The sequence below is a fragment of the Notothenia rossii genome, assembly GCF_949606895.1.
Source record: "Notothenia rossii genome assembly, chromosome: 1".
Taxonomy (NCBI): domain Eukaryota; kingdom Metazoa; phylum Chordata; class Actinopteri; order Perciformes; family Nototheniidae; genus Notothenia; species Notothenia rossii.
Window position 1 is genome coordinate 73,680,042 of NC_136912.1, and position 12,451 is coordinate 73,692,492.

At 41.9% G+C, this 12,451-nt stretch overlaps 1 protein-coding gene across 2 annotated transcripts; it reads right to left on the reverse strand.

Annotated features, from left to right (window-relative positions):
* Positions 1 to 622: 622 nt before the first annotated feature.
* Positions 623 to 12,297, reverse strand: mccc1 (methylcrotonyl-CoA carboxylase subunit). Of its 2 annotated transcripts, none has more exons than XM_079653822.1 (20): positions 12,205 to 12,297; positions 11,991 to 12,097; positions 11,379 to 11,422; positions 10,027 to 10,166; positions 9,818 to 9,913; positions 9,551 to 9,672; positions 9,097 to 9,244; positions 8,897 to 9,018; positions 8,669 to 8,780; positions 7,955 to 8,036; positions 7,742 to 7,869; positions 7,439 to 7,622; positions 7,102 to 7,211; positions 6,241 to 6,457; positions 6,064 to 6,150; positions 3,406 to 3,455; positions 2,770 to 2,907; positions 2,196 to 2,303; positions 1,808 to 1,879; positions 623 to 1,689 (listed from the first exon to the last, which is right to left on the reverse strand). In XM_079653822.1, the coding sequence occupies exons 2-20, from the start codon at positions 12,044 to 12,046 to the stop codon at positions 1,561 to 1,563; spliced, it is 2,145 nt and encodes a 714-aa protein (XP_079509948.1). In that variant the 5' UTR covers positions 12,047 to 12,097; positions 12,205 to 12,297; the 3' UTR covers positions 623 to 1,560. The 2 variants fall into 2 exon arrangements, with proteins under 2 accessions (XP_079509948.1, XP_079509949.1); XM_079653823.1 differs by having other exon boundaries at positions 12,187 to 12,205.
* Positions 12,298 to 12,451: the final 154 nt, after the last annotated feature.

Genomic DNA, 12,451 nt, shown 5'->3' on the forward strand with positions numbered 1-12,451 from the left:
ATACAGGGGCGCCGTTTACCGACAGGCAAGTGCTTGGACCAGAAGGGGGCCCCCAAATAAGGTAGATTAATCCAACCAAATCCAACTTTATTTATATAGCACTTTAAAACCTCCAGACCAAAGTGCTGTACTGAGAGATACATAAAATATAAAACCACACAGCTCAGCTCACAAAACATTCAATAAATAAATACATTTAAAATAAAAGATTAAAAAAGAAAAAAAGATCCGGACCATTGACCTTGTATAAGATTCACAAGTGGACCTTTAACTAAAAAGTTTGAGTACCCCTGGAGTACGCCATCAAATGTCATATCACTTGTTTTATGACTTGTAATCATACCATTAAAATGTCATAGTATAGTACCGGTATATCTTTTAAAAACATTTCTTTAAAAACCTCATATTAGGAGGTCATCAAACTGTCAGATAAAATGTTCTAGTATGTATGCCATAAAAACAGGATGTAATGGTTTGTCATAAACGTTTTGGGGGAATTAAGCACCGTTGACTCAAGGCGTGGTAGAGCTCGATACATGACAAAAGGATTAAGAGGAGAGGGAAATGTGTTAAACTAAGCAACCCACCTTCAAACACTTCACGAATGACTTGACGCTGTGCATACTTTAGAAACATTTTTATTAAAGTATTTTCAATACAATATTTTCTAGTCATCTGTCACATCTGCAAAATGAACACAAGTGATCATCAGTTTAAATCTACAAGGCCTCAGAACACAAGTTAGTAAAAAGAGAGCGATCAGCGGAAACACAGAAACCTCCTTCTGTCCGTGACACACAGGTCATACTTTACAGGGCATCATCAGACTAGGTCTCAGAAGACGGGAATCTTTTCTTCCTTTTGGAGTGTTGTTCTACCTTTCTCTTTTTGTCAGGCTACAATCTCTTCAACAACAACAACAGGGGCCGAGCAGATCTGGTTTATTTTTAATAATAATCACACTTTCAGGGGAAATTATGAAGAGTAGGGAGTTAGTCTGGAAGCACAATTGAACAGTTTGCACTAATTCTGAAAGAACGGTTTCTGATTTCACACTTTATCAGATTTGCTTAAACACAAGTGTTTGATGTCGTCACCTTGTAAAGATCAAGAAATACTCACTGTCCTGAACAAGATAACTTAAACTAACATCACTGACAGAAACAAAGAGAGGAGACATGGGGAAAAGGCAAACAGTTGCCAGAGCTTCATTGATTCAAGAATATAAACACACAAGAAAGAGAAATCAAAATAAAAGTGCTATTCTAAAGTGTGTATGGCAGCTGAGAGGCTGATGTGGTGTTTAGCGAGCAGCTGACACACAAGTCAAGCCCAAATCATTTTAGGTGACTTTAGCAGCTTCTACCCTAACCCATAGGAGGGTTGGGTCCCTAGGGTTTTCTGTCTAATCCAGACTCACTCCAGATTCAGATCCTGTCTCATCTTCAGAACACTAACCATTTCCAGACTCCCTCCCCCTGCAGCTGTCTCACTAACTAGCTCCGCCTCCCTGCCACCTGTCAGTGTGTGTTTAGGGCGTGGTTGTTTGTCTGAGTCTGTTTACTGGCTGCTCCCTTCCTCCACCTCCTCTTCCTCCAGTTCGATCAGAGGAGCGTGCCGATTGGCCTGCGAGCCCTCGCTGAAGAAGACCCTCTTGATCACACCTGCCTTAGGGGCCCGGATCGTGTGCTGCGTAAACAGAAACAACTTTAGTACAAACGCAGCAGAGTGTGTGTTAAATGTGGTGTGTGTGTGTGTGTGTGTGTGTGTGTGTGTGTGTGTGTGTGTGTGTGTGTGTGTGCCTCACCTCCATCTTCATGGCGTTCATGACCATCAGTGCATCTCCGACAGCCACCGTGTCTCCGGCCTTCACCATCACCTGAACACAGCACAGAGTTGTTTTGGACAGAGGACACTCACTCCAGAGGATACATATGTTCATTTCAGGCAAACAACAACACTCAGTGGTGTCCCCATAAATCAAATGTAAGGATGAAGACATTTGCATTTATTTCCCAGGTTGACTTGTTATTAATCAGAAGGAGTGCATTACAGTGCTTATACAAACAACAACAACAAGGTGTGTTATAATCATCATTTATTCTATTCTGCAATTTCTATTTGAGAAAAAGCAGAAGAAGAGAAGACTGAGCAGCTACAGCTAATTATTATAAAAATTAAAAGTGTATCCTCACCTTCTCTATGGTCCCGGTCATGGGGGCCACCGCTCCGCCCTGGGCCCCCGCCCCGCTCACAGCAGCCAGGTACTTTGGGACAGGCACGGACACCTGGGAGCTGTCCTCCTGCAGAGAGGAGTTATAACATCTCTTATTTGGGGAACTGAACTTGCAGTAAGTCAACTGTAAACAAGGCCAGCTATCTAATAAACACATTTTAAATAGATTTATGAGTGAGAAACCATATTACTTAAAAGAGAAGAATGATGAATTGTTTAATCTTATGTGTTGCTACATTTACTTTAAGGGTTCCGTTTAGTTACCAGGCAAATCAAACCACTTAATGATGGTTTCCAGGATAATGCGACAAGCGTTTTTCACCTTTTTCTGCATCTAATGGACAACAAGTGTAATTCCTGAACTAAATAATAGGCAGATTAATCGATATAACAAACATGTATAAGAACAATTTGAATCAAAAACAGATGGTGTTAATGCTTAAAATGTGCTAACAGACATGATGAGTAAAAATAAAAGTAGAAGAATGTGCAGCTACATGAAGGCGACTCCAGTTAGTGTTGGCAGGACGTACCGTGGAGAACAGATGCACCGTGCTGTCCAGGATCACCAGTTTGGGACGAGACTTCACGCCGTTGACAGAGCAGTGGAGGAACGACGCTCCACCTTCCAGCTCCACCTCCCCGGTCACATGGTACACCTCGTTGCCAAGCTGAAGGATTAAATATGTTAACATCACATGAAGGTTGTAAAACATTCCATACAGTTAATGAAAGGGATTTGCTGTTGATTCACCCTACTCTTTACCTTGTTCCTTAAAAACAACCACAGTGGTTTTAGGATTTAAACTCAAAAGTCCAGTTTTTCCTCTGGATTTTGTAACAGCATCTCACAGCCGTCACTAGTGAGAGGAGTTCAGGTACTCAGTTTCCTGATAAAGATGACTTTCAGATTGGATTCAAAAGGTCCAGAAAAAGCTAATTAGTTGCCCTTGATTCAGATGATTCTGTCCAACTGTTATTCCTGACGGCCATCAGGCATGCTCAACATTCAAATGAAAAACTTTGAATTAAAGGAAAGTAAATCAAACTCATCATAACAGTGTGAGCTCTAGCTAGTATGTCATAATACCAAAAGGTGAACTGCCACTTTGATAAAAAAACAAAACATGATAAGAGTGATTTATGATACAGGACACACTCGAGCTCACCTGCATTGTGTAGCTGCCATCTTTGCTGTACCCAACAACCACCTCCACTTCTAAAAGACAACAAAAACAAGAAGAAAACAGGTTTGAGAGGAGGAAAGTCATTTAAGGGGGCCTCTAGCTAAACATCATCACTGATTTACATTTGGCCTTTTGCAGTGACATTTATAACAGGAACCCTGAATAATGAATATGAGCAGGGCTGCACATAACTGGTGCGCAGGTGCGCATTTGCGTACCAACATTGAGAGAGGGAGAGGGAGAGAGAGAAGAGAGGAGAGAGAGAAGAGAGAGAAGAGAGAGAAGAGAGAGACAGAGAGACAGAGAGACAGAGAGATTTGCGAGTTGCATTTGAACTCAGGACCGGCCAGTAGCACTGGCGTTATAACTTTTCGCCTAGGGTGCCAGATCTGGGGAGGCAATTCTGGGAGGGAAAACACATTTTTGACCGTTGGTGCTCATCCTAATTTTCGGCCTTGATGTAACAATATTCATAATTAAGTAAATGTAACACCCTTTTCACCCCGGTTACACGTTTCATTTGCCCTGTACGATGGGCGCTGTAAGTGATGAAAATGGGGGATGTTGGCTTATCTGGCGCCCGCAGCTCACAGCCAAAGTGCTAGTGAGCGAGGGAGAGAGGGAGGGTGCACCGGCTCTGTTGTTATTAGAATCTGGTGCTAGCTGCTTTAACGGATATAAGAAGAATATGTGTCTAAAATAATGTGGAGGGAGAGTCCTCTCCAGTCAGACTGAGAGGCTGATAACTACAGCTCAGTGAGGTAAAGGACTCCGAGTGTTTAGATCAGGGGTCGGCAACCTTTTTGATATGAAGTGCCATTTAAAAAAAAAAATGTTATCAGCGTGCCAACGATCGATAATTATCAACGGGGGGGGGGGTTGAGGAGCTTGACGCTCGTCAACTATCAGCAGGAGGGCGGGGGAGCCTCGCTGCGGGGAAGCAGTGTGTGGACCTGTCAGCGCAACTTACATGATGCCGAATTTAACAAACACATTTAAATAATTTGTTTAAACGGCATAATAATAAGGACGATCGTCCGTTCTGTGGTTCTCCAGAACACACAAGTTATGATATTAGGGTCATGCAGAGTGAGATGAGATCGCTGTCCGTTTAAGAGAGAGAGAGAGGGGTGCGGCTTGTGCATGTGTGTTTGTGAATGGTAGAGCGACAGTGAGGGAACGTGTGTATGTTTCTGGAAGTGAAACGAGGAAGCAGAAAAACAGAGGTCTGTGATGTATTTTGTGAAACAGAAGAACAGCTAAATAAATGCAACGGCCTCCCAAGAAGTGCTCGCCTCTCTCCAGTCATTTAAGCTAAAGTGGGTTATTGAACCTGAAGCTTGTTGCTTCTGCCCTCCTCGACTATGGTCTGGGAGCCGACAGGAAAGTTCTACACACAGATGGCCAGTCCGCCCCCTTGCAGCATATTATTTCGATGAGAGATGAGCAGATTGCCACTGGGCTTTCAACTAAATAAACACAGCCACGTAAAAACTGCGTCATTTGTACAGCTCCTTATGGGTACTGCAATTAATGAAGTGCTTTCCTCCGTGGTGAAACGATCAGCACTGCACCACGGAGGAAAGCGGCAGAAAGTCAACTGGAGATAAAGAGAGCGGGGCTGTGTTGCGTGCATGGCTTCCTTCTCCAGGTAACGGGGAGACGAGCTCTGGCGGCGGTCTCGCGTTCACGATCCGAAAATTAATTTAAATATTTTGCACACTTATTCCACTTATTCCTAGTGTGCCACTGGTTACGGTGCCGCGTGCCAGTGCCAGGGGTTGCCGACCCCTGGTTTAGATAGTTCACTTTAGTCTAAGTTCAAACGGTTTGGTCACAATTTATGTAAACACATATTTCCAAAGGCACTCATTTATAATTATTAGGATAAACAGGTTTGAAATCATTCCAATGTATACTTTAGGACAGTAACCAAAAATATCCTTTAAAACTGGAGATACAAAAATGCATAAATAAATAAATGTTAAGGTAAAATAAGATGTGAATGAACAACACAAATGAAATAAGTTACATTAATTTGTTATTTGCTATGGTAGGTTATTGGTTATGTTCACTGCATGTGTGTTCTGTGTTCACCTCTGCATGTGTGTTCAGTGCCGTGTGTCTGGCAAATAAAGTCAAGACCCCCTCAAAAGTTACGGTTTATTTCATTTTAAGGATGAGCACCAAGCAACATCTCCAGGTGCTCCTTTGAGAACTAGGGCAAAAAAGTTATGTGCACCCCTGAATATGAGTTCATTACCAAACTGCCAGAGAAGATCAGCTCTGAACTTCATTATTCAAACAGTCATGAAACAGTGATGAGTCTCTGACTTTACTCTTCAACATTTCCAACTTAAAGTTAAAGTAACTTCGCTTTGTAAGGAAATGACAGTTAGAAAATAAAGTGTAGTAATCCTGCCATGAAAGTGCTGCAGTCCATAGAAAAAAAATAAGAAATAAACACTATTTAAAAAAAAAAATGTAATGCATACATTTGAGTATTTGCTCTTTTCCTGTGTCATAATAAATTCAATATATTTGGCATTAGTCTGTTGATGGGACCAAAAAAGGACGTTTTCTCCCTCTCTACTGTAACCCCTAGGGGGCAGTAAAGCCCACCATAGCCCTCTGACTTACTTTTGTCTCCCAGCTGTAGCGTCATGTTTCTGTTATACTGAATGTTGCTTCTCCAGCCACTGCTGGATCCGAACGGGGAGAAGGGGTCTGAAACAAATCCAAATCACGTCATTGCACCATTTATATAAATGTTCAAATCAAACGTGGTAGATATGTGTTGTGGTGCTCTCCACTCACCATTGGAGGCCTGTACAAACTCCTGTGTGTGTCTCCTCTCCTGCAGCACCAGGCCCAGGGCCGCCTGGCAGATGGTCTCCCCAGAGGGAGCCCTAGGAGCGGGGAAGAGGTCGGCGTAGTACTGAGGGATGAAGCTGGTCGTCACGTTTCCAGCCTCAAACTCAGGGTGACCGGAAAGGCTCAGCAGAAAGTCAATGTTAGTGTTCAGTCCCACGATCTGAGGACAGAGGAGGCAGAGACAGTTAAATCACAGCACCATGACTTATTGTAGGCAATTTTGCATTTATTTGTTGTAACACTTTAGTTAACTGCTTTCATATCTTTTACACATCAACATGTGTCCCCTCTGTGGAAAGACATTCTGGAAGTTTCAGGAGAAAAAATTCGCTCTCTTTTTGTCCTGATCCATTTCTATAAAAACCTGTCTGAAAATGAGCTGATCGGATTTTGGCTACTTTATGATGTCATAACGTTTTTAATCACTAACCAAGGTAACTCCCCACCTTATCACCTGAATCTCCTCCTAGAGCACCATTGTGTTCTTTTTAACCAAATATCTCTCAGAGGGGCGTGGGGAGTGGCTCCTTATTTTCATCTAAAGTAACAGACAGAGAATCAGCACTTTTGAAACAGAGGGGATTGTGGGATGCTGCAATGATCCGTTTGATATTTGGACCCAAACACTTTAGAGACATGTTTTGTATATATCTGAGACCTATAATATATTGATGAAAAACAGTATAATATGGGACCTTTAATAGTTACTGTATTTGTTTCACAGGTTTAGTTGCACGACATGCATAGCTGTGTGTGTGTGTGTGTGTGTGTGTGTGTGTGTGTGTGTGTGTGTGTGTGTCTTACATTGTATTGGCGTAAGCAGTACCGCAGCTTCTTTAAAGCAGCAGAGCGGTCTTCCCCCCACACCACCAGCTTCGCAATCATGGGGTCGTAATGTGGTGACACCTCGTCCCCTGAAAGACAAACGCACGATAAAGGGGCAAAAAAAACTATTTTATTTGTCACTTATTCAGAATGATTTACTCTAGCTCTTTATAGCTACCATGACCTTTGTTCTCTGTACGTTTAAATCAATACCGTTAAATCAGGCAGCGTCATAAAGGACTCTAAATCCTGTATCGTTATATAAAGAATTGAAACCCTCAGTATAAAAACAACCAGTCAGATCTTGACTCCTCACCTTCCCTGACTCCAGTCTCTATGCGCGTGTGTTGGTCTGCAGCCGGGGTGGAGAGGTGCAGCAGAGGCCCCGCCCCTGGGAGGAAGTCGTTGTTGGGGTCCTCGGCGTAGATCCGAGCCTCAAAAGAGTGTCCCCTCAGAATGATGTCATCCTGGAGGAGAGGCAGGCGCTCCCCTGCTGCCACCTGGAGGAGATTTACACAGAGTGTTGATGTGACTGAAAATGTAATTCCTTCAGATAAAAAGAAAATGTTTTAGAGCACATATTCCTCCCTCTTTCTTTGCTCTCTCCCTCCTGTCTCACCCTGAGCTGCCACTCCACCAGGTCGGTCCCAGTGATCATCTCAGAGACGGGGTGCTCCACCTGCAGCCTGGTGTTCATCTCCATGAAGTAAAAGTTGTGCTCTGCGTCCATTATAAACTCCACCGTCCCTACAAAGGAAGACAAACAATACGATGTTAATACGCCGTGTGTTGGGGGTGAGGGGCTGGGGGGAGGTGTGTGCAGGGGTCTCACCTGCCCCTACGTAGTTGACAGCCTTGGCAGCTTTAACTGCTGCCTCTCCAAGTTTCCTCCGAACCTCAGGACTAATGTCAGGCTGAAAACAAAACAAGGAAATGAAAATACGTCAAAACATTCAATAATTGACACAAATATATTCCAGTCATCATATCTGTTTAAAACTATGGATAAATGCGAGAGGTTTACACTATAGCTTTTTATAGTCTTTTTTTAAACAAGTGCAGCAGTAAACTCCATAAACCTAGCTCACTAACATATTCAAAGAAAGACAGACACGTGTCCTCTACCAAGAAAGAAAGAAGAGTAGTAGATTTCATATTTTAACTTGTATATGTGTACACATGTATATCATTTTGTTTATCTGTGTGCGTATTTAATTACGGATTTATATTTTGTTCTTTATCCTGCAACTGGATGCCTAACGGGAGGGCTACCTCTGTATAATCTGTGCTTTCTGCCCTCCCGCTTCAAAAAAACACTTCATTTTTACCAACATATTTAATGACTTCATCCTCTTTAGAATAGCAGAACCACTTCCTCTGATCCAACAATAAGACCAGGGGATTATTCCCGGAACATGTCCTAAACCTCGAGTCAGGTTCACTTCGGCTAATTGTAGCAAATCCACATTCAATTTCAAAAGAGATTTGCCTGTCACTGTTACAATTACATTGAATGTATGTATGAGTCTGTATTGATTTAGCTCACCCCCGGCGCCTCCTCTATGATCTTCTGATGTCTCCTCTGGACGCTGCAGTCTCTCTCAAACAGGTAGACAACGTTACCGTGCATGTCCCCAAAAACCTGCACCTCCACGTGTCTACAGGAGACGGACACATTCAATTGTGAATCAATGTGTTAATAAGCATGGAAAGGTGGTCAAACTAGCACTAACTGATTGAGTCAAATGTATTAGTTATTAAACATAACTTTTACCTGGGATCCTCTACAAATTTCTCAACCAGCATGACATCATCGTTGAAGGATTTTCTGGCTTCTCGTCTCGCAGACTCCAACTGTTCCAAGAATACTGAGTCTGACCGTGCGATACGCATCCCCTGAACACACACACAGTTATTCCATGTTTCCTGAAGTTTCTTTGTCAAAGTTATTTAGGTGTTTTGGCATCCTCTCACCTTCCCTCCTCCTCCACGGACTGCTTTAATCATCACAGGGAATCCTATCTGGGCCGCCTCTGCTTGCAGTCTCTCATTTGATTGTTCCTCTCCATGGTAACCACCAATGATTGGCACCCCGGCAGCTGACATGATGTATTTGGATGTGCTAAAAAAGGAGAAAGCATTTAAAATGAGAAAAAGTTAACAATTATTGCTATAAGTGTCAAAGTCAATTTTACTAGAGCAAATTCACAAATTGCATTCCTAATTTATTCTATTTATTTATTTTCTTCGCCTAAAAGGGACTTTATAGTTTGTAGAAATAGACTGTCTTTGGACCCTCAAAGCAGATCAAAAACCTCCACATAAAAGACTGGGGAAGAAACTTTAGTAAGAGTAAATGATGCCTCCTTTTGATACCACAAATAATGAATCATTCTAAATAACTGTGGAAAAGATGAAAATGTGTTACCTTTTAATGCCCATGTCTCGGATGGCAGAGGAAGGTGGCCCAATAAATATGATGCCTTCCTGTTTACACGCCTCCGCAAACTCTGTGTTTTCTGACAGGAAGCCATAGCCAGGGTGGACAGCCTGCACACACAAACACACATGTGTAACAACGTCAAAGTCCCTTGAGATTTCAACGGGAAATAAGACGCGAAAGGAAAGGTTGATAAGACCTGAAAAGAATTATCTCCCATTTTATTTAAAATACCTCAAGTAGGGGGTTACTCACATGTGATCCAGACTTCTTTGCCACTTCCAAAACTTTCTCCATCGACAGGTAACTCTCCTGGGAGGGGGCGGGGCCGATATGATAGGCTTCATCTGCCTACAAAAAACAAAAACAAAGAGAAAATAAGAAAAAGACAAAGTCTGAGAAGCAGATGTGTACACATTCTAAAGACACAGCTTTTGCAAGACTTAAATCAGCCATCATCTCACCATGGCCACGTGCATGGAGTCTCTGTCTGCGTCACTGTACACAGCCACAGAGCGGACGCCCATCTTCTTGGCCGTGCGCATCACACGACACGCAATCTCTCCTCGATTGGCAATCAGCACCTTCTCTATCCTTCCCACCTCTGCAGAAAGACACAACAGACACTTTAACGATGAATAATGGACTACAATTTTACTTTACAGCAGTCAACACCTCACTAACTAATTCAAAACATTTTATAGGGCTTGCAGAAACCACTATCCAATGTCTTAAGAAAACAAAAGTGCTACATACTGATCAAACAAAAACAAAACAAAACAAAAACTGTAAACAATTACAGCACGGACAATGGTTTGATCCACAGTGCGAACCAGATACTACAAATAACACATCAGTCAGATAACTAATCGGCAACTTTTTGAATAATCCAGTGTTTCCCATAAATTGATTCATTTGTGGCGGGCCGCCACAATTAAATATCGTCCGCCACAAATGGATCTCATAAAAAAAAAAAAAAATTGTAATTATTATTATTTTTATTTATTTATTTATTTATTTTTTGGTAGTCTAATGGATAGTGAAGTGGGCTGATGATCGGAAGGTTGAGAGTTCAAATCCTGCCTGGAACACCACTACTAGTGTGCCCTTGAGTAAGGCACTTAGCCTTCGGTTACTCCAGGGAGAGTGTCCCTGTAATTGGTCATTGTAAATCGCTTTGGAATAAGGCGTCTGCGAAATGCCTGAATTGTAAATGATATTTTTGGGAGAATAAACCCCACAGATCATCAACTCCGGTGTGTTTCACTCATTAACAACGCAACACAGAGCAACAAGATTGTTGTCTACAGTAGCCATGAACTCGCATGTATTATCTTATTTGAGGGGGGGGTGGATGCATGGACCACCCGAATAGGTCAAGGGGCCTTTGGCTTTTCTTGCCGGGGGGGGGGGGGGGGGTGCTGTGCCCCCACAAATAGAATCAAATTATGTGGGAAACACTGTAATCAATGACTGGTTTTAGTCATTTGACAATAAAAACCCAATATCATCTATGCCATCAGCTTTATAACACTAGAATGATCATATCTTTGAGCTGTGATTAAAAAAAAACAGGCAGTAACTAATTGAATTGTTGGGACTAGAATTGTTCTCTATTTTCTTAAGTTTAATAGACTAAATTAAATTGTTAATTAAATAAGCGGCTGAAACAGTATCTTTTTTTACTTTAAATAAATAAACTCCCTGCAAAAGATACATAATGGCAATATATAATTGTGGTATTTTAGTGCTTAACCTCAGACCATAACATAACTGAGCCATGATTCTTCATACATGTGCATATTTCCTCACTCACCTCCTGAAACGAACCTCACGCCTCTTTTGGTCCATGACAATTTTCTGAGGAGAAAGATGACAACAACTTCAGTGCCATTCAAATCTCTGCATGGGTATAAAGTGCGGAGAAGATGCTAAATAGACAAAAAACTTTTTTTTAAAAAGCACGTACAGTTAATAAAACTGTAGTCTTAATAAATAGGCTGAATGTGATACCTATAAAGGACTAGTGTCACAGGTAGAAACACAACAGTGTGCATGGTGTACAAGCAGCAACATTAGCCATGCTAGCTGGCAGTTTGCTACCTTTATTTAACCTTGCTCGGCTCTTATCTGTTCCATTAGCTCGCATAATGGTGAAAAACCTATTCAACAACACGTTAAGGTTGACGGTAAAACAACGTCCTGTTGTCATGTCCAGCCATCACGAGCAACAGCGAATAATAAACAAAGTGATGCGTAGCAATGATAGCTGCACAAATGCATCCATGTTAGCTCAGACGTGGAATAGCATTGCAAACTTGAAAGCTAAAAAAAGGTCAAAAAGATGCTGGTTTGTGTAACACTACGTAAGAAGAGCAGACTGCTTTAGGCAACATCACAACTGACTGAATTGCTTAAATATACTCACTGTGTGAATATCCTCAGACCCTGCAGAGTTGGGAAACTCAGAATAACTGCAGCCATAGCTACCAGCTGCTGAGGTGATAGCTGCTAGCTAACTCACTAAATGACCAGCTGAGGAGGAAAAGGCGAAGTGTTATTATATTAAACAGTTCATACACAGTTTGGTGATGATTTCAAAGAAGCAAACTACTCAACCGAACCATGAATAATATTCCGACCTTTTAAACAAACACTGGCACTTGTAAAAACAGCAATACAGGTCTAAATATCTGTACTATTATTTTTGACCTTTTAAAGGACTCGTAGTGACGAGGAGCCAATGAGAAAGAGGGATATGGAGGTGGGGAGGACGCTGCAGGGAGCACTTAGCGCCAGCAGAGGGCAGCGTTTCTCTGTCACACAGGTAAGGATAATCCCACTTATAATACATTTAAAACATATTTTATTTATAAAAACCTAAAGTAT

What these genes read in the sequence shown, in the direction of transcription:
- mccc1 (XM_079653822.1), bottom strand. Translation starts at nt 12,046, where the DNA reads ATGGCTGCAGTTATTCTGAGTTTCCCAACTCTGCAGGGTCTGAGGATA. An exon ending in GGTCTGAGGATATTCACACA is followed by an intron (nt 11,423 to 11,990) that starts GTGAGTATATTT and finishes CTTTCTCCTCAG; the next exon opens with AAAATTGTCATGGACCAAAA. An exon ending in TCATAGAGGAGGCGCCGGGG is followed by an intron (nt 8,037 to 8,668) that starts GTGAGCTAAATC and finishes TTTTGTTTTCAG; the next exon opens with CCTGACATTAGTCCTGAGGT.